Source organism: Salmo salar, chromosome 16 (genome assembly GCF_965601325.2).
Source record: "Salmo salar chromosome 16, fSalSal1, whole genome shotgun sequence".
NCBI classification, from domain to species: domain Eukaryota; kingdom Metazoa; phylum Chordata; class Actinopteri; order Salmoniformes; family Salmonidae; genus Salmo; species Salmo salar.
The window spans coordinates 2,072,505-2,094,265 of NC_138306.1; the positions used below are offsets into that span (position 1 = coordinate 2,072,505).

Consider the following 21,761-nt stretch of genomic DNA (forward strand, 5'->3'; position numbering starts at 1 on the left):
TAAGTGTTCCCTTTATTTTTTTGAGCAGTATATTTTGATTTGCTTATCACTTTTTTTGGTTACTACATGATTCCATAGGTGTTATTTCATAGTTGTGATGTCTTCACTATTATTCTACAATGTAGAAAATAGTAAAATATAGAAAAACCCTGCAATGAGCAGGTGTGTCCAAACTTTTGACTGGTACTGTATATCAAAAGAGCCCAAGTGTGAGCATGTGTCATGTAGGCCTATGGATTTTTTTTGTTTATCAGCACAAATTAGATTGCGCAATAACAAGTCCAACTCGTGGTCTTCTTAAATTGTTTTTGACTGTATGTGGAGCACAATACCAGATAGTAGTTTAGGAGGGAGTAAAAACAAATATATAGCAGACAGAGTGCAGTATAACTGCAGTTCAACTGCAGTACAATGCAGTTATTCTGCAATTACTGCATACAAAACACCACAGTCGACTGCAGTTCCTGTACTTTTACTGCAGCTTCAAAACTGCAATCTATGTTTGTAAGGGATAGGCTGGGATCCGCACTAAGCAGCTGTTGCATTTTTCACTGGCTGTCCATGGGTCTCAAAAACAATGATTGATAGGCAGCTTACACTTCTTCAATTCAACCATTATTTGGTTAAAATACACCTATACATTTGTGAACAGCCAACCACGACAACTACAATCCGTAAGGCGCAAATAGGCCTAAGTGAGAGAGCAGCAGTGTGATTCACACCATTGTGATAACCGTATCGCCCGTAAACTACACCACTGCTGTCATCCTTACTTACCTCCAAGTGTTTATTGAAGTGAGATGTATAATCTTTGGATTCAGACAGCAGTTGCACCATTCGACTGTAGACTACAAAAGCCTATTCCTGCTCTTTTCCTACGATCCATCAAACACATTTGGTGGTGTGTCATCATAGTGATCTCTGACTTGTGGTCAGACTCAGGTGGAACAAACTTGAACTTTTTCGATGCTGATTTGAATGTCATTGAGAAAGCAGAAAGGTGTCAAATATTTTTTTCACAAACATCCTTTCTACATTTTAAACTAATCCTAGAAGTAATCATGTAGTTTTTCTAAAGTATCTGTAATCTGATTACAATGTATTTTATGGTAACGTAACAGACTACAGTTTTTGTAATCAGATCACATGTAACGGGTTACATGTAAACTCCCAACCCTGTGCGCCCTCTACTGGGTATAAGAATGATCAACACGCGCAAGGGTGTTCTGTTTCTGGCAAGGTAAAAAGTTATGTATTGAGTTAGTTTCCACGCTAAGTAACACTTTAAGTTTACAAGTTACTTTTAATGGAAGTAATGTTGTAACGTAAAAAAGTTACTTTTAAAAGTAAAGTTCCCCAACAGTGGCCCTCACTGACCTGCAGTGTCCATGGTCGCACCATCCGTGTCCGTGGCACATCTGAAGGCACTGCTGTCCAATGTAGATGTCGTCCAGAGCCCATTCATCCTGCTCTCCATAGTAGTTCTGGATCCAACGGAACCGCGTGGCACTGGACCTGCACACACAGACAACAGTCAGACACATCAAAGAGAACCAAAGCATCCTGAATGTATTGTTAGGAAAGCTCATAAGCAAAAGTCAGGACCAGGATTTACATTAGGTGAGCAGGAATACCAACAAAGTTGATGAAATGGGCATTGGCAGATTGTTAAAAACACAAATGGAGAAATAATATGCTTGAACACCACATTTTATAAAACCCCAGAAAACTAATGAGACTGGGGAGGTGACACGGATCAATATAGGATCCATCCATACTATATCATCCTTATTGTTGCTTTACCGTCCGTGATGGAGGTGCTCCATCACCTGTGTAACTACACTGCTCAAAAAAATAAAGGGAACACAAAAATAACACATCCTAGATCTGAATGAATGAAATAATCTTATTAAATACTTTTTCTTTACATAGTTGAATGTGCTGACAACAAAATCACACAAAAATAATCAATGGAAATCCAATTTATCAACCCATGGAGGTCTGGATTTGGAGTCACACTCAAAATTAAAGTGGAAAACCACACTACAGGCTGATCCAACTTTGATGTAATGTCCTTAAAACAAGTCAAAATGAGGCTCAGTAGTGTGTGTGGCCTCCACGTACCTGTATGGCCTCCCTACAACGCCTGGGCATGCTCCTGATGAGGTGGCGGATGGTCTCCTGAGGGATCTCCTCCCAGACCTGGACTAAAGCATCCGCTAACTCCTGGACAGTCTGTGGTGCAACGTGGCGTTGGTGGATGGAGCGAGACATGATGTCCCAGATGTGCTCAATTGGATTCAGGTCTGGGGAACGGGCGGGCCAGTCCATAGCATCAATGCCTTCCTCTTGCAGGAACTGCTGACACACTCCAGCCACATGAGGTCTAGCATTGTCTTGCATTAGGAGGAACCCAGGGCCAACCGCACCAGCATATGGTCTCACAAGGGGTCTGAAGATCTCATCTAGGGTACCTAATGGCAGTCAGGCTACCTCTGGCGAGCACATGGAGGGCTGTGCGGCCCCCCAAAGAAATGCCACCCCACACCATGACTGACCCACCGCCAAACCGGTCATGTTGGAGGATGTTGCAGGCAGCAGAACATTCTCCACGGCGTCTCCAGGCTCTGTCACGTCTGTCACATGTGCTCAGTGTGAACCTGCTTTCATCTGTGAAGAGCACAGGGCGCCAGTGGCGAATTTGCCAATCTTGGTGTTCTCTGGCAAATGCCAAACGTCCTGCAAGGTGTTGGGCTGTAAGCACAACCCCCACCTGTGGACGTCGGGCCCTCATACCACCCTCATGGAGTCTGTTTCTGACCGTTTGAGCAGACACATGCACATTTGTGGCCTGCTGGAGGTCATTTTGCAGGGCTCTGGCATTGCTTCTCCTGCTCCTCCTTGCACAAAGGCGGAGGTAGCGGTCCTGCTGCTGGGTTGTTGCCCTCCTACGGCCTCCTCCACGTCTCCTGATGTACTGGCCTGTCTCCTGGTAGCGCCTCCATGCTCTGGACACTACGCTGACAGACACAGCAAACCTTCTTGCCACAGCTCGCATTGATGTGCCATCCTGGATGAGCTGCACTACCTGAGTCACTTGTGTGGGTTGTAGACTCTGTCTCATGCTACCAGTAGAGTGAAAGCACCGTCAGCATTCAAAAGTGACCAAAACATCAGCCAGGAAGCATAGGAACTGAGAAGTGGTCTGTGGTCACCACCTGCAGAACCACTCCTTTATTGGGGGTGTCTTAATAATTGCCTATAATTTCCAACTGTTGTCTATTCCATTTGCACAACAGCATGTGAAATGTATTGTCAATCAGTGTTGCTTCCTAAGTGGACAGTTTGATTTCACAGAAGTGTGATTGACTTGGAATTACATTGTGTTGTTTAAGTGTTCCCTTTATTTTTTTGAGCAGTGTATATACAAGCATGCATGTCTGAGTACCAGTGGATTATGTCTGTGAATTGAAAGTGCACCCCCACCTAGACCCCTAATGTGTATTTTAGTGCATGGCCCTGCATGTGTGATGGATGGTGGAGCCACCACTCCCAGTTAGGTTTATTTGTTACAGTCAGAGCAGTCAAAGCAGGTTAGTTCCCAGGTAATAGTGACCCAAAATCTACCCAGAGGTGGCCAGGAATCCTTCATGAATGAAATGAGATCAGGAAACTTTTATTTAAGGCCATAGGGCTGGGGAGGGGAGGCTGGAGGAAGGGATGGGGTGGGGGGGTGGGGATGGAGAGGTGAAGTGAGACAGGAATATTGGTTGTAGGTCAGAGTGACCTCATGGAAAGGGGAGTGAGAGGTGTGTGTGAATATCTGAGTGTTCATATTGTGTGTGTGTGCACTGCGGGCCCAATTCAGAGATGAGATTAACTTCTTTGGGATAGGGGGCAGTATTTTCACGGCCGGATAAAAAACGTACCCGATTTAATCTGGTTACTACTCCTGCCCAGAAACTAGAATATGCATATAATTAGTAGATTTGGATAGAAATCACTCTAAAGTTTCTAAAACTGTTTGAATGGTGTCTGTGAGTATAACAGAACTCATATGGCAGGCCAAAACCTGAGAAGATTCCATACAGGAAGAGCCCTGTCTGACAATTTGTGGTCCTTCTGTTGCATCTCTATCGAAAATACAGCATCTGTGCTGTAACGTGACATTTTCTATGGCTTCCATTGGCTCTCAGAAGGCGCCAGAAAGTGGAATGACGTCTCTCCAGTCTCTGGGCGAAAAACAGCAGGAGATTTTGTGAGTGGTCAGGCTGAGAACAGTGACACTGGAGATGCGTGTTCATGTGAATTCTCCATGTTTTTCTTTCTCTCTTTGAATTAATACAACGTCGCCCGGTTGGAATATTATCACTATTTTACGAGCGAAATAGCATAAAAATGTATTTTAAACAGCGTTTGACATGCTTCTAAGTACAGTAATGGAATATTTTAAATGTTTTTGTCACGAACTGTCACCCTTCGGATAGTGACCTGAACGCACGATCAAAACGGCGGTATTTGGATATAACTATGGATTATTTGGAACCAAAACAACATTTGTTGTTGAAGTAGAAGTCCTGGGAGTGCATTCTGACGAAGAACAGCAAAGGTAATCCAATTTTTCGAATAGTAATTCTGAGTTTAGTGAGCCCCAAACTTGGCGGGTGTCAAATTAGCTAGCCTGTGATGGCTGTGCTATGTACTCAGAATATTGCAAAATGTGCCCTCGCCGAAAAGCTATTTTAAAATCGGACATAGCGATTGCATAAAGGAGGTCTGTATCTATAATTCTTAAAATAATTGTTATGTATTTTATGAACGTTTATCATGAGTAATTTAGTAAATACACCGGAAGGTTTCGGTGGGTATGCTAGTTCTGAACATCACATGCTAATGTAAAAAGCTGGTTTTTGATATAAATATGAACTTGATTGAACAAAACATGCATGTATTGTATAACATAATGTCTTAGGAGTGTCATCTGATGAAGGTCATCAAAGGTTAGTGCTGCATTTAGCTGTGGTTTGGGTTTATGTGACATATATGCTTGCTTGGAAAATGGCTGTGTGATTATTTGTGTCTATGTACTCCCCTAACATAATCTAATGTTTTGCTTTCACTGTAAAGCCTTTTTGAAATCGGACAATGTGGTTAGATTAACGAAAGTCTTAGCTTTTAAATGGTGTAAAATAGTTGATTGTTTGAGAAAATTGAATTGTGGTATTTTAGTTGGTTTTGTATTTCGCGCCGTGCGATGCCATTGGCTGTTGGCTAGGGGTTCTGCAGGCAGAACAGGGTTCCGCTAGCGGAACGTCTGTCCTCAACAGGTTAAAGTGCACAAGTCAGACTTTCGTAAAGGATTCTGTCAATGGGTATACCAACCTGTATGGATGAAAGAATGTGTGTTACCCACCATGCTCTATGAGGTAGTGGCAGAGTGATGCGTCTCCAGTCAGTGAACTCAGAGGGATGGTACACACTGGGAGCAGTGAACTCTGAACAGCTGGGCATCCCTGGTAGGCAGGCCTGGGAAGGGGAGAAAATACTCAGTCAACTCCATAACATACCATATCAATACACCTGACAGTACAGACAAACTTCATTATAGATCTTCCAGTATCTACATGTTTTATGGTTGTTATACCTACATCAGTTAAATGCACTTATTGTATGAGGCTTTAGATAAAACCGTCTGCTAAACTAATGTACGGCTGCATCAGTTCCACAAAAGAGCTTTAAAGAAGCTCTGGAGAGTAGCTCAGTCAGTACCACTAACAACTGAGATCATAAACAGACCTAATACCGGAGAATGCACTCCAAGCTCATCAATAAGCTAAGGACCCTGGGACTAAACACCTCCCTCTGCAACTGGATCCTGGACTTCCTGATGGGCCAACCCCAGGTGGTAAGGGTAGGCAACAACACATCCGCTAGGCTGATCCTCAACAAAGGGGCCCCTCAGGGGTGCGTGCTCAGCCCCCTCCTGTACTCCCTGTTCACTCAAGACTGCACGGCCAGGCACGACTCCAACACCATCATTGGTGGTGGGCCTGATCACCGACAACAACGAGACACCCTATAGGGAGGAGGTCAGAGACCTGGCCGTGTGGTGCCAGGACAACAACTTCTCCCTCACCGGATCAAGATAAAGGAGATGTTTGTGGACTACAGGAAAAAAAGGACAGAGGACACCCCCATTCTCACCGACGTGGCTGCAGTGGAGCAGGTTGAGAGCTTCAAGTTCCTTGATGTCCTCATCACCAACAAACTGACATGGTCCAAGCACACCAAGACAGTCATGAAGAGGGCACGACAAAACCTATTCCCCCTCCGGAGACTGAAAAGATTTGGCATGGGTCCTCAGATCCTCAAAATGTTCTATAGCTGCACCATCGAGAGCATCCTGACTGGTTGCATCACTGCCTGGTATGGCAACTACTCGGCCTCATACCGCAAGGCACTTCAGAGGGTAGTGTGAAAGGCCCAGTACATCACTGGGGCCAAGATTCCCGCCATCTAGGACCTCTATACCAGGTGTTGTCAGAGGAAGGCCCTAAAAATTGTCAAAGATTCCAGCCACCCTAGTCATAGACTGATCTCTTTGCTACCGCACGGCAAGCGGTACCGGTGCGCCAAGTCTAGTTTCAAGAGGCTTCTAAACAGCTTCAACCCCCAAGCTATAAGACTCATGAACATCTAGTCAAATGGCTACCCCTCCCCTCTCCACACCACTGCCACCCTCTGTTGTCATCTATGCATAGTCACTTTAATAACTCTACCTTCATTTACATACTACCTGAACAAACCGGTGCACCCGCACATTGACTCTGTACCAGCAACCCCTGTATATATTGCTATTTTTTACTGCTGTTCTTTAATTACTTGTTACTTTTATCTCTTATTCTTTTTTGAAAGTGCCCTGCTGGTTAGGGCTCGTAAGTAAGTATTTGACTGTACGGTGAAATGTTGTATACCTGTTGTATTCGGCGCATGTGACTAATAAAATTTGATTTGATTTGAATATGTGACAAGACTTTATAGCATAATGCTATCGAAGGTAATTTAAGGTATACCATATCATACACTGCACTTGTTGAAGGATGACATTTTCTTGTACCTTGGCCTTAGTGATATAGTTCAATTGTAGGAGACTCGTTCAATCTCCGAAAGGTAAAAAAAAATGAACAGGCTACTTTAGTTCTATATCAATATTTATGAGAATTTTTTTCCCCTTTGTGTTTCCAGCAAGGGTGACTTACAGAAGGACGCTTCATCAAGTCATTAACAATGATGTAGGAATGGACCCTCACATCACATCAACACAACACCCTTTTAACCTGTTGGGGCTAGGGGGCAGTATTTGCATGGCCGGATAAAAAACGTACCCGATTTAATCTGGTAACTACTCTTGCCCAGAAATGAGAATATGCATATAATTAGTAGATTTGGATAGAAAACACTCTAACGTTTCTAAAACTGTTTGAATGGTGTCTGTGAGTATAACAGAACTCATATGGCAGGCAAAAACCTGAGAAGATTCCATACAGGAAGAGCCCTGTCTGGCAATTTGTGGTCCTTCTGTTGCATCTCTATCAAAAATACAGCATCTGTGCTGTAACGTGACACTTTCTAAGGCTCCCATTGGCTCTCAGAAGGCGCCAGAAAGTGGAATGGGGTGTCTGCTGTCTCTGGGCGAAGAACAGCAGGAGAATTTGTGAGTAGTCAGCCTGGGGACATTGACACTGGAGCTGCGCGTTCATGAGAATTCTGCATTTTTTTCTTTCAGCCTTTGAATGAATAAAACATTGCCCGGTTGGAATATTATCGCTATTTTACGAGAAAAATACCATAAAAATAGATTTAAACAGCGTTTGACATGCTTCTAAGTACGGTAAAGGAACATTTTGAATTTATTTTGTCTCGAAATGCGCTCGCACGTTACCCTTTGGATAGTGACCTGAACGCACGAACAAAACGGAGGTATTTGGACATAACCTGTTAGGGCTATGGGGCAGTATTGACACGACCGGATAAAAAACGTACCCGATTTAATCTGGTTACTACTCCTGCCCAGTAACTAGAATATGCATATAATTATTGGCTTTGGATAGAAAACACCCTAAAGTTTCTAAAACTGTTTGAATGGTGTCTGTGAGTATAACAGAACTCATATGGCAGGCCAAAACCTGAGAAGATTCCATGCAGGAAGTGGCCTGTCTGACAAGTTGTTGTTCATCTTGGCTCTTTTTATTGAAGACTGAGGATCTTTGCTATAACGTGACACTTCCTACGGCTCCCATAGGCTCTCAGAGCCCGGGAAAAAGCTGAATGATATCGAGGAAGCCTCTGGCTGAAACACATTATCGCGTTTGGCAAGTGGCCGATCAGAGTACTATGGGCTTAGGCGCATGCCCGAGTCGACCCCATGCTTTATTTTCTTTCGTCTGTTTCCCGGTCGGAATATTATCGCTTTTTTACGAGAAAAATGGCATGAAAATTGATTTTAAACAGCAGTTGACATGCTTCGAAGTACGGTAATGGAATATTTAGAATTTTTTGGTCACGAAATGCGCCATGCTCGTCACCCTTATTTACCCTTTCGGATGGTGTCTTGAACGCACAAACAAAACGCCGCTGTTTGGATATAACAATGGATTATTTGGGACCAAATCAACATTTGTTATTGAAGTAGAAGTCCTGGGAGTGCATTCTGACGAAGAACACCAAAGGTAATAACATTTTTCTTATAGTAAATCTGACTTTGGTGAGTGCTAAACTTGCTGTGTGTCTAAATAGCTAGCCCTGTGATGCCGGGCTATCTACTGAGAATATTGCAAAATGTGCTTTCACCGAAAAGCTATTTTAAAATCGGACATATCGAGTGCATAGAGGAGTTCTCTATCTATAATTCTTAAAATAATTGTTATGCTTTTTGTGAACGTTTATCGTGAGTAATTTAGTAAATTCACCGGAAGTGTTCGGTGGGAATGCTAGTCACATGCTAGTCACATGCTAATGTAAAAAGCTGGTTTTTGATATAAATATGAACTTGATTGAACAAAACATGCATGTATTGTATAACATAATGTCCTAGGTGTGTCATCTGATGAAGATCATCAAAGGTTAGTGCTGCATTTAGCTGTGGTTTGGGTTTATGTGACATTATATGCTAGCTTGAAAAATGGGTGTCTGATTATTTCTGGCTGAGTACTCTGCTGACATAATCTAATGTTTTGCTTTCGTTGTAAAGCCTTTTTGAAATCGGACAGTGTGGTTAGATTAACGAGAGTCTTATCTTTAAAATGGTGTAAAATAGTCATATTTTTGAAAAATTGAAGTAATAGCATATCTAAGGATTTGAATAACGCGCCACAGGATTCAACTGGCTGTTGAGTAGGTGGGACGCAAGCGTCCCACCTAGCCCATAGAGGTTAACAACCCTTGTGTTGTCTTAAGGGTAAAAAATTACGAGAGGATAACTATGGATTATTTTGAAAAAAAACAACATTTCTTGTGGAAGTAGCAGTCCTGGGAGTGCATTCTGACGAAGAACAGCAAAGGTAATACAATTTTTCTAATAGTAATTCTGAGTTTCGTGAGCCCCAAAGTTGGCGGGTGTCAAAATAGCTAGCCGTGATGGCTGAGCTATGTACTCAGAATATTGCAAAATGTGCAAAATTGTCTTTAAAATGGTGTAAAATAGTCGTATATTTGAAAAATTGAAATTATTGCATTTGAGGTTTTGTATTTCGCGCCACGCTCTTTCACTGGCTGTTGAATTGAGTGGGACGGTGACGTGCCACCTAGCCCATATAAGTTAACATTCTGTATACTCTGACCCGCCTGATCTTCCTTCACTAAACAGCTAAAATAAAGCAGCATAATTTAACTTTAAACCCCAAATCTATTTTGCATGAAGAAACAACCTGTCATTCATCACAAACTTTGTGAATATCTAGGTTTTCCCAGAAAGACTGCATTTAATCAGTGGACACCACTCGTGTTTATTACAACACACCTGTCAAAATTGTTTTCTTTACTAAAGTAGAGGTACATTTTTATTATTATTGTTGCTAAAGGTACTGCATAGGTGTAAACATACATTTTTAGCAAGAGATAGCACTTGTATAGCCTAAGAAAGTAGCAGAAATGTGCAGAAAGGTGTTTTGAATGCGTTTTATGGAAGGGAAACAATAAATCAAATCAAATCAAATTTATTTATATAGCCCTTCGTACATCAGCTGATATCTCAAAGTGCTGTACAGAAACCCAGCCTAAAACCCCAAACAGCAAGCAAAGCATGTGAAAGAAGCACGGTGGCTAGGAAAAACTCCCTAGAAAGGCCAAAAACCTAGGAAGAAACCTAGAGAGGAACCAGGCTATGAGGGGTGGCCAGTCCTCTTCTGGCTGTGCAGGGTGGATATTATAACAGAACATGGTCAAGATGTTAAAATGTTCATAAATGACCAGCATGGTCAAATAATAATAATCATAGTAGTTGTCGAGGGTGCAACAAGCACGTCCGGTGAACAGGTCAGGGTTCCATAGCCGCAGGCAGAACAGTTGAAACTGGAGCAGCAGCACGGCCAGGTGGACTGGGGACAGCAAGGAGTCATCATACCAGGTAGTCCTGAGGCATGGTCCTAGGGCTCAGGTCCTCCGAGAGAAAGACAGAAAGAGAGAAAGAGAGAATTAGAGAGAGCATATTTAAATTCACACAGGACACCGGATAAGACAATAGAAATACTCCAGATGTAACAGACTGACCCTAGCCCCCCGACACATAAACTACTGCAGCATAAATACTGGAGGCTGAGACAGGAGGGATCAGAAGACACTGTGGCCCCATCCGATGATACCCCCGGACAGGGCCAAACAGGCAGGATATAACCCCACCCACTTTGCCAAAGCACAGCCCCCACACCACTAGAGGGATGTCTCCAACCACCAACTTACCGTCCTAAGACAAGGCCGAGTATAGCCCACAACGATCTCCGCCATGGCACAACCCAAGGGGGGGCGCCAACCCAGACAGGAAGACCACGTCAGTGACTCAACCCACTCAAGTGACGCACCCCTCCCATGGACGGCATGGAAGAACACCAGTAAGCCAGTGACTCAGCCCCTGTAAAAGGGTTAGAGGCAGAGAATCCCAGTGGAAAGAGGGGAACCGGCAAGGCAGAGACAGCAAGGGCGGTTCGTTGCTCCAGCCTTTCCGTTCAACTTCACACTCCTGGGCCAGACTATACTTAATCATAGGACCTACTGAAGAGATAAGTCTTCAGTAAAGACGTAAAGGTTGAGACTGAGTCTGCGTCTCTCACATTGGTAGGCAGACCATTCCATAAAAATGGAGCTCTATAGGAGAAAGCCCTACCTCCAGCCGTTTGCTTAGAAATTCTAGGGACAATTAGGAGGCGTCTTGTGACCGTAGCGTACGTGTAGGTATGTACGGCAGGACCAAATCGGAAAGATAGGTAGGAGCAAGCCCATGTAATGCTTTGTAGGTTAGCAGTAAAACCTTGAAATCAGCCCTTGCCTTAACAGGAAGCCAGTGTAGGGAGGCTAGCACTGGAGTAATATGATCACATTTTTTGGTTCTAGTCAGGATTCTAGCAGCCGTATTTAGCACTAACTGAAGTTTGTTTAGTGCTTTATCCGGGTAGCCGGAAAGTAGAGCATTGCAGTAGTCCAGCCTAGAAGTAACAAAAGCATGGATTAATTTTTCTGCGTCATTTTTGGACAGAAAGTTTCTGATTTTTGCAATGTTACGTAGATGGAAAAAAGCTGTCCTTGAAACAGTCTTGATATGTTCTTCAAAAGAGAGATCAGGGTCCAGAGTAACGCCGAGGTCCTTCACAGTTTTATTTGAGACGACTGTACAACCATCCAGATTAATTGTCAGATTCAACAGAAGATCTCTTTGTTTCTTGGGACCTAGAACAAGCATCTCTGTTTTGTCCGAGTTTAAAAGTAGAAAGTTTGCAGCCATCCACTTCTTTATGTCTGAAACACAGGCTTCTAGCGAGGGCAATTTTGGGGCTTCACCATGTTTCATTGAAATGTACAGCTGTGTGTCGTCCGCATAGCAGTGAAATTTAACATTATGTTTTCGAATGACATCCCCAAGAGGTAAAATATATAGTGAAAACAATAGTGGTCCTAAAACGGAACCTTGAGGAACACCGAAATGTACAATTGATTTGTCAGAGGACAAACCATTCACAGAGACAAACTGATATCTTTCCGACAGATAAGATCTAAACCAGGCCAGAACTTGTCCATGTAGACCAATTTGGGTTTCCAATCTCTCCAAAAGAATGTGGTGATCGATGGTATCAAAAGCGGCACTAAGATCTAGGAGCACGAGGACAGATGCAGAGCCTCGGTCTGACGTCATTAAAAGGTCATTTACCACCTTCACAAGTGCAGTCTCAGTGCTATGATGGGATCTAAAACCAGACTGAAGCGTTTCGTATACATTGTTTGTCTTCAGGAAGGCAGTGAGTTGCTGTGCAACAGCTTTTTCTAACATTTTTGTGAGGAATGGAAGATTCGATATAGGCCTATAGTTTTTTATAATTTCTGGATCAAGATTCGGCTTTTTCAAGAGAGGCTTTATTACTGCCACTTTTAGTGAGCTTGGTACACATCCGGTGGATAGAGAGCCGTTTATTATGTTCAACATAGGAGGGCCAAGCACAGGAAGCAGCTCTTTCAGTAGTTTAGTTGGAATAGGGTCCAGTATGCAGCTTGAGGGTTTGGAGGCCATGATTATTTTCATCATTGTGTCAAGAGATATAGTACTAAAACACTTTAGTATCTCCCTTGATCCTAGGTCCTGGCAGAGTTGTGTAGACTCAGGACAATGGAGCTTTGGAGGAATACCCAGATTTAAAGAGGAGTCTGTAATTTGCTTTCTAATGATCATGATCTTTTCCTCAAAGAAGTTCATACATTTATTACTGCTGAAGTGAAAGCCATCCTCCATTTGCGAAGGCTGCTTTTTAGTTAGCTTTGCGACAGTATCAAAAAGAAATTTCGGATTGTTCTTATTTTCCTCAATCAATTCCAATTTTCTGGAAGCTTGCTTCAGAGCTCGTGTATTTTCTGTATACCAGGGAGCTAGTTTCTTATGACAGATGTTTTTAGTTTTTAGGGGTGCAACTGCATCTAGGGTATTGCGCAAGGTTAAATTGAGTTCCTCGGTTAGGTGGTTAACTGATTTTTGTCCTCTGACGTCCTTGGGTAGGCAGAGGCAGTCTGGAAGGGCATCAAGGAATCTTTGGGTTGTCTGAGAATGTATAGCACGACTTGTAATGCTCCTTGGTTGGGGTCTGAGCAGATTATTTGTTGCGATTGCAAACGTAATAAAATGGTGGTCCGATAGTCCAGGATTATGAGGAAAAACATTAAGATCCACAACATTTATTCCATGGGACAAAACTAGGTCCAGAGTATGACTGTGGCAGTGAGTAGGTCCAGAGACTTGTTGGACAAAACCCACTGAGTCGATGATGGCTCCGAAAGCCTTTTGGAGTGGGTCTGTGGACTTTTCCATGTGAATGTTAAAGTCACCAAAAATTAGAATATTATCTGCTATGACTACAAGATCCGATAGGAATTCAGGGAACTCAGTGAGGAACACTGCATATGGCCCAGGAGGCCTGTAAACAGTAGCTATAAAAAGTGAGTGAGTAGGCTGCATAGATTTCATGACTAGAAGCTCAAAAGACGAAAACGTCATTGTTTTTTTTTGTAAATTGAAATTTGCTATCGTAAATGTTAGCAACACCTCCGCCTTTGCCGGATGCACGGGGGGTATGGTCACTAGTGTAACCAGGGGGTGAGGCCTCTTTTAACACAGTAAAATCATCAGGCTTAAGCCATGTTTCAGTCAGGCCAATCACATCAAGATTATGATCAGTGATTAGTTCATTGACTATAACTGCCTTGGAAGTGAGGGATCTAACATTAAGTAACCCAATTTTGAGATGTGAGGTATCACAATCTCTTTCAATAATGGCAGGAATGGAGGAGGTCTTTATACTAGTGAGATTGCTAAAGCGAACACCGCCATTTTTAATTTTGCCCAACCTAGATCGAGGCACAGACACGGTCTCAATGGGGAAAGCTGAGCTGACTACGCTGACTGTGCTAGTGGCAGACTCCACTAAGCTGGCAGGCTGGCTAACAGCCTGCTGCCTGGCCTGCACCCTATTTCATTGTGGAGCTAGAGGAGTTAGAGCCCTGTCTATGTTCGTAGATAAGATGAGAGCACCCCTCCAGCTAGGATGGAGTCCGTCACTCCTCAACAGGCCAGGCTTGGTCCTGTTTGTGGGTGAGTCCCAGAAAGAGGGCCAATTATCTACAAATTCTATCTTTTGGGAGGGGCAGAACACAGTTTTCAACCAGCAATTGAGTTGTGAGACTCTGCTGTAGAGCTCATCACTACCCCTAACTGGGAGGGGGCCAGAGACAATTAATCGATGCCGACACATCTTTCTAGCTGATTTACACGCTGAAGCTATGTTGCGCTTGGTGACCTCTGACTGTTTCATCCTAACATCGTTGGTGCCGACGTGGATAACAATATCTCTATACTCTCTACACTCGCCAGTTTTAGCTTTAGCCAGCACCGTCTTTAGATTAGCCTTAACGTCGGTAGCCCTGCCCCCTGGTAAACAGTGTATGATCGCTGGATGATTCGTTTTAAGTCTAATACTGCGGGTAATGGAGTCGCCAATGACTAGGGTTTTCAATTTGTCAGAGCTAATGGTGGGAGCCGTCGGCGTCTCAGACCCCACAACGGGAGGAGTAGAGACCAGAGAAGTCTCGGCCTCCGACTCGCTTAATGGGGAGAACCGGTTGAAAGTTTCTGTCGGCTGAATAAGCGACACCGGTTGAGCATTCCTACAGCGTTTCCCCTCCAGAAGCCATGAGAAAGTTGTCCGGCTGCGGGGACCGTGCGAGGGGGTTTATACTAACGTTACTATCTGTACTTACTGGTAGCACAGACGCTGTTTCATCCTTTCCTACACTGAAATTACCCTTGCCTAACGATTGCGTCTGAAGCTGGGCTTGCAGCACAGCTATCCTTGCCGTAAGGCAATCGTTCTCCTGTATATTATAAGTACAACGACTGCAATTAGAAGGCATCATGTTAATGTTACTTAGCTTCGGCTGTTTGAAGTCCTGACGAACCATGTCCAGATAAAACCTCCGGGGTGAAAAAGTTGAATGAAAAAAGTTGAGTGAGGGAAAAAGTAAAAATATACGGTAATGAAAAAGTAAAAAACCGTCAGGTAGCAAAGTAAGATCGGCAAAAAAACGCACAGCTGCGTAAACAAGTCTGCCGTAAACAGTCTTGAATTTTTTTGGCAACATAATGATATAAACTTATATAATGTATAATGAGGAATTCAACTACAAAATACTATTCTTCCATTTTTTTAACCATTGCCCCCACCCACAAGGTGCATAAACAACAACAATAAATAAGAATAAATAAGATAATAGATACAAAACAAAAACATTAAGAACATAAATCAATCATCTCTAATTAGCACATGTAGTATGTAGCACATGACTGTATGCAAGTGTGTGTGCATGGACTTTGCAGATGTATTTCTCACGTGCAGCACATAGTATTTGTTTTACAGTCCTTCTTTGGGGGGCAGAATTGGCATCTCCTCCTCTTCCCTGCCCCAGATGCAGCCTCAGGTAGATCAGGACAAGATTCAGCCCCCTGAACAGCTTTCACAAGTGATGCAAAGGCTGCTGTTCGGGGGAGGCGTTCCCTTCTTTGAATGTGTGGGGTTACAAGTGCCTTTCCCAGCTGCTCCAGGAACACCCTCCTCTTGTTTCGCTTATCAGGCATTCAGGTAGGGTTGATCTTGTTCCATATCACGAAGGCATGTAAGAGGACACATCAATGATGTTATGGAAGATGACCAGGGGCCAGCGGGCAGTCATCCTCTTGCAGCTGTAAGTTCCAATCACCTTGTCCAGATTGTCCACGCCTCCTTTGTTGTGGTTGTAGTCCAGGATGATGGCTGGCTTCCTGTCCTCACGATCACTGATCTCAGCAATTTTGTGCAGTGTGCTCAGAAGGACCACATTCTTGTTCCTCTTTGGGAGGTAAGAAACTAGAATGGTAGTCAGGGTGAAGGCAAACTTTGATGAGAATCCCTCTCTCCCCCTTGTGAGGAGTGCAGAGAGGAGCTCAGGCTTGTTCTTTCTATCTGTGCCAACCGTGGTGATCTTCCTCTTCAGGAACTGCTGGCTGTGAAGAAATTGTCACACGTGACATTGTGCCCCCCCCCCCCAATCCGTCTGCCACATCAAGCACAACCTGCATCCCCTGGTTCTTCTCCGGGCCTCCACTGGTTGGCTTCCTGCGTAGACTTGCATCTTCCAAGCGTAGCTGGATTGTGCATCACAGGCCACCAATATCTTGATGCTATACTTTGCTGGCTTGCTGGACATATACTGACGGAAAGGACAGTGAACTTTTGACAAAAGCGATTACTATCAGTAATTAGTATCAGTGTCACAGAAATCAATCACATAAATCAATGATATTACAGCAATACATAATACAATTAACAGTGAAAATCACTTAAATTACAGATATGAAAATAAAAATGTACTTCTGAATGGAACCAGTTGCTCATCCACTGTTACTTCAGGCACAGGGTTGTAGAGGTATGGCAGATGCTCCACCCACTTCTCCCAGCCCTCTCTTATGGCCGCCAGTTTGTCTCTCACACGTCTTGCAGGTCTTGACTCATGGTTATCAAATCGTAGCATTCTTGAGAAAGTGTGAAAGACTTTCAGTGGCATCGTGGCATGGAAAATCGCCTTTCCACTCTCTGCATTGCAGAGAACACATGTAGCCTCAGCTCGGGACCTATACACACCCGCTAAGATTAGCAGCCCTATCTAGGCTCGCAGGTCAGTCTCCTCCATCCTTTTCCAGTTGTCTCCATATTCACGGAAACCCTCCAAATTTGTCATCTCCAAGATGATTTTTTCGATGGATGGTGTGCTGAACATATAGAATCTTGAGGTGATGTCCTGGGCATGGGCAACTGCATGTCTCATGTGCCCTGGGGTCATCCTTATGACATATTGTGCTGCCATCCTGCCCTGGTTGTCATATGGTGAAAAGCAGCATGTTATTTTGCTGTTCTTTGACAAAAATGTCTCTCTTTCAGCTTGGGGGATTTCTTCTTCATCTGAAGATGATGCATTGTGCTCTGGGTTGTATTCTTCCCCATCTTCTTCTTCAGATACATCCTCCTTTTCTAAATCATTGTTCTCTTGTTCCTCCTGGACATCTGAAAAAATCTGATCTATGACCTGTTAGGCACTGAAAGGTGCACCATTGGCTTCAGCAAAGAGAGAACTGGGGGGGCTGTCATCTGCAGCACCTTTATAGCCTCTGACTTCATTCCCCATTTGTAAACAATTTCAAGAAATGTTTATTTTGTCAGATTTTTTGTATTATTTTGTCTGAATTTTTATTTATTTTGCCTGTGAACTTGAGTCATGTGTGGGTTGTGGAGGGAAGATGCTGCACGTGCACAAGAAAGTTTTAGTTTTGTCTGTGTTCAATGAGTAGCACACAATCTCAATTTCTCATTGTGTGTGTGTGTGTGTGTGTGTGTGTGTGTGTGTGTGTGTGTGTGTGTGTGTGTGTGTGTGTGTGTGTGTGTGTGTGTGTGTGTGTCTTTGTGGTTTTTGTGGTGTGTAAATTATTTTATAACTGCCAGTCAAAAATGACCCTAAGACAATCTTTGTACACTGGTGGTGTACAGCTTTCATGGAAATATGAACAAATGCGATGTTTCACTTTTTCTAATGTTGGTGTCACTCTAGTAAAGGTCATCAAATTTCAAGTTGAAAAAATATCATTTAGGGGGTTTCCACTGCTGTTAAACGTAGTGGCGAGTAATTTTGTACCCTTAAGACAACACAACGGTGAAATTAAGTAACTGCTAAACTTTAACATTAGAACTGAACCACTTCTTGTCCCTTTTAAGTTGATTGCTCCAGTCACAATTCATAGACCACACCCTTTCGCAGTATGCTCAATCCAAATTGAGAATATCCAACTCCAGCAATTTCCTGGTAAACAAACTATTGACTTCATTATTTTCTCCTGTTCGTCATATGCCATTATCATCATTCATCCTGTAACCATTGATAAATTTGGCTCTTTATTATTCTGCTTTTGCATTTTACCTGTTGTTGTGTGTTTCTCTGATACAAAAGAAGCGCTAGAAAACGGTACAAATTCACAAATCTGACATTACGCTCACAAGATATACCTTCAGATAAATCAATGATTACAATTTTGTCTTATAGTGTTATTGTTAATATCACTCATAAGTCAGATATTTTTGTCCAATAATGGACTGGTGCCCTGATTCATAAAAAAAATATGAATAATCCTTAGAGATAAATTCATAACTTTACAGTAATAACTTGGCCAATATTCCATACAATAATATGAGCATCAATACAGAAAGGTAGAACGAGGACTGTTCCAAATTATATAACACGGGTGTAAAAACTTTGCTGTTCCTAATTAAAAAATAAATAAATAAATAACCACATTCTAATCTATAGATTAGCTAGACTCACACCCCTGAGCAAATGTGCCAAATTCCTTGACTGTCAAACAGTGTACAAAACATGATGAACACCTGCTCTTTCCATGACATAGACTGACCAGGAGAATCTAGGTGAAAGGTATGATCCTCATTGATGTTAAATCCACTTCAATCATTGTTGATGATGGGGAGGAGACAGGTTAAAGACACATTTTTCAACCTTAAGACAATTGAGACATAGATTGTGCATGTGTGCCATTCAGAGAGTGAATGGGCAAGACAAAAAAGATTCAAGTGCCTTTGAATGGGGTATGGTAGTAGGTGCCAGGCGTACCCGTTTGTGCCAGGGATACCTGTTTGTGTCTGGGGTTTTCACACTCAACCGTTTCTCGTGTGCATCAAAAATGGTCCACCACCCAAAGGACATCTAGCCAATTTGACACAATTGTGGGAAGCATTGGAGTCAACATGGGCCAGCATCCCTGTGGAACGCTTTTGACACCTTGTGGAGTCCATGCCGCTACGAATTGAGGCTGTTCTTAGGGCAAAGGAGGGGTGTTCTTAATATTTTGTACACTCAATGTATATGTGCCTTTTATTGTTGATCATTCATTATATTTCACTACTTCTTCACCTCTTTGACCAGGTGCCAGGTCAGGCCATGATTGGTGGAGAACTCCAGGCGGACCTGTGTGTCGATGTGGGGGGAGGGGTCTCGGCCGCAGCCCATGACCAATGAGAACTGCAGTGTGTAGGAGGCTCCAATCTGCATGGACTGGGTCTCCACATAACGGATACTGGAGCCTGGGTTGGGCTCGCCTGAGAAACTACAGTACAATAAACGGTTAGGTAACACACATTAACAACACATAGAACTGCTTATCCACATAGTGTCTACTGGAACAGGGGCCTGAAAAACAGTTCATACGCATCTCTTGGCTCAATCTGAAGCAGAGGTGAATGTTTTTTACCAATACCTGTAAAGCTGTTGGTAATGTTTTTTAGCAGTATTTGGTTTTATTTGAGTAGATGACACAGGTACATACAATATTTGTGATGACACTACACCCCGGGAGAGTATGTTGTGTTTTGTTCCGATAGCGTAAAAGCCCCAAAAAACAAGATAATAGCAACGATTCAACACCACTGAGATGGACTGCGACATAACTAAAATTCTGTAGTTCAGCACCACATGACAGTGTACAGAAACCTTCTAAGGTGCAACCTCTCTCCACTAGCCTGAAGATAATTGGGAAGTACTGTAGGCTGGAAAGTGAGAAACGCTTGTCTTTAGTATACCTGAGTGTCCAGTCATGCTGGCAGTAGGGTTGGACGTGCCCCAGGTAGAAGCCCAGACTCTGAGTGACGTCAAGTACATTGCTGAAGTCCAGACTTATGGTGTTGAACAACACAGAGGTCATAGTGATCTCATCCACTGCCCAAACGTCATGCCCACGCCCAGAGTGGTACGGCTGCCACCAACGGAACTGCACCCCAAATTTACGGGCACCGGGGGGGAGCTCCACTGATACAATCCTGTAGAGGCGAGAAGGAAGGAGGAATGGAGGGGAGAAAATGAAGGGAGGATGGGAAGGTAGGTGGAGAGTGAGGATGGAGTGACAGAGAGAGGAACACAGGAAGGGATGGAGAGAGGGAGAAATGAGATAAGTGCAGGTGGAGAGAGAAGATGGAGGGAAGGGAAGGAGAAGGAGTGGGATGGAGTGTTATCAATGTTCTCAAAATAATCCAAACAGTCCAGATGGAGTGAGTCACATTAGCAAGGCTCTGACTGACTGGGTCTGCATGGTGCTCTTCTAGAACCCACACAGCTATGGACTCAATTACCTCCTCTCAGCAGACACACACAATGTGCATTCACACCTCTAACCCGACACTTTGCCCCCAGCCTTCTGCCCCCTGATGAAGAGCTCTCTAGGTGGCCCAGGCCCAGCTCTCTCTGTGTGTGTGTGTGGTGTGTGTGTGTGTGTGTGTGTGTGTGTGTGTGTGTGTGTGTGTGCATGTGTGTGCATGTGTGTGCATGTGTGTGCATGTGTGTGCATGTGTGAGCATGTGTGAGCATGTGTGTGCGTGTGTGTGTAGCCGTTTGTCTTCATTACAACACACAGCAGACAGTACTAAATGGGTCCCTGTGGGTTACATCTCTCCTCTCAGCACCAGACATCCATTAGCACAAAAAATATGTGTGTTAACAGTATTAGACGCCTTAGGACTGTTTTACACATGCGCGCACACAAACACGCACACCTCCAGCCCCCCACCCCCTCCAGTACAGTACCTGGGTTCGTGGAAGCCCTTATATGCGTAGTGTTGCAGCAGGGTCCAGGTAATACCATTGTCTGAGGAGAAGTGCAGCAACACACCTTCTCCTGGTTGGTCAGGGGCAGGACAGGAGCTCAGGATGCTACGACTTCCCAGACGCAAAGTGAACTGGAGGTACCTGGGGGAGAGAGGGGGGGTGGAGAAGGAGAGAGAGAGAGGGGGTCGAGGGGTAGAGGGAGGAGAAGTGAGAGAGGAAGGGAAGGGGGTTAGACAAATAGACACAGATGGAGGAAGGAAGGGTGGGAGAGGAGGAGGGGTGGCAGGATGATGGATGAGATGATTAAACGGATGAGGACAAAAATAGATAGAAGAGAAGGATGAGAGGAAGAGCGGGGGAGAGAGAGAGAAAGACAGAGAGAGAGGGTGAGAGAGCGAGAGAGAGGGAGGGAGAGAGTCAGACACATTTAGACATGTTTTCACCTTCCTCTCATAATGTGTCTCTGAGAGTTGACATATTAGCAACTAGGGAACAGAGAGATGGTAGCACCCAGAATGCTGCACTATTCATCAACACACACACACTGCCCTCAGTGACACACTCAGCCTCCAGCTCTCTCTGTCCTTGGCTCTGGCTCAGTGTTGCTCTAATCACCAGCCCAGTTTCCTCTGGCAGGCAGGCGCTCATTCAGTCTGAGAGGAAAGTGGTATTAAATATGGCCGTCAGGTGGCACACAGGGAGCCACAGAAGGCATCATCAATCAAACACAGATGCCATCTCATCTCTCTATCCTTCTCTCCTACTATTCCTCACTCTCTTTCATTCTTCCTTTCCCCTCAAATCTCCTCTCATCTACTGTCCCA

General features: G+C 43.8%; 1 protein-coding gene across 1 annotated transcript in view; it reads right to left on the bottom strand.

The window, feature by feature from the left end:
• The window catches only part of LOC106573022 (reelin), a 318,880-nt gene that overhangs the window by 105,255 nt on the left and 191,864 nt on the right, over window positions 1–21,761 (bottom strand). The window contains 5 exon segments of the mRNA XM_082962453.1: window positions 1,378–1,515; window positions 5,414–5,526; window positions 19,255–19,447; window positions 19,920–20,156; window positions 20,917–21,078. Coding sequence (XP_082818579.1) covers window positions 1,378–1,515; window positions 5,414–5,526; window positions 19,255–19,447; window positions 19,920–20,156; window positions 20,917–21,078 — 843 coding nt within the window.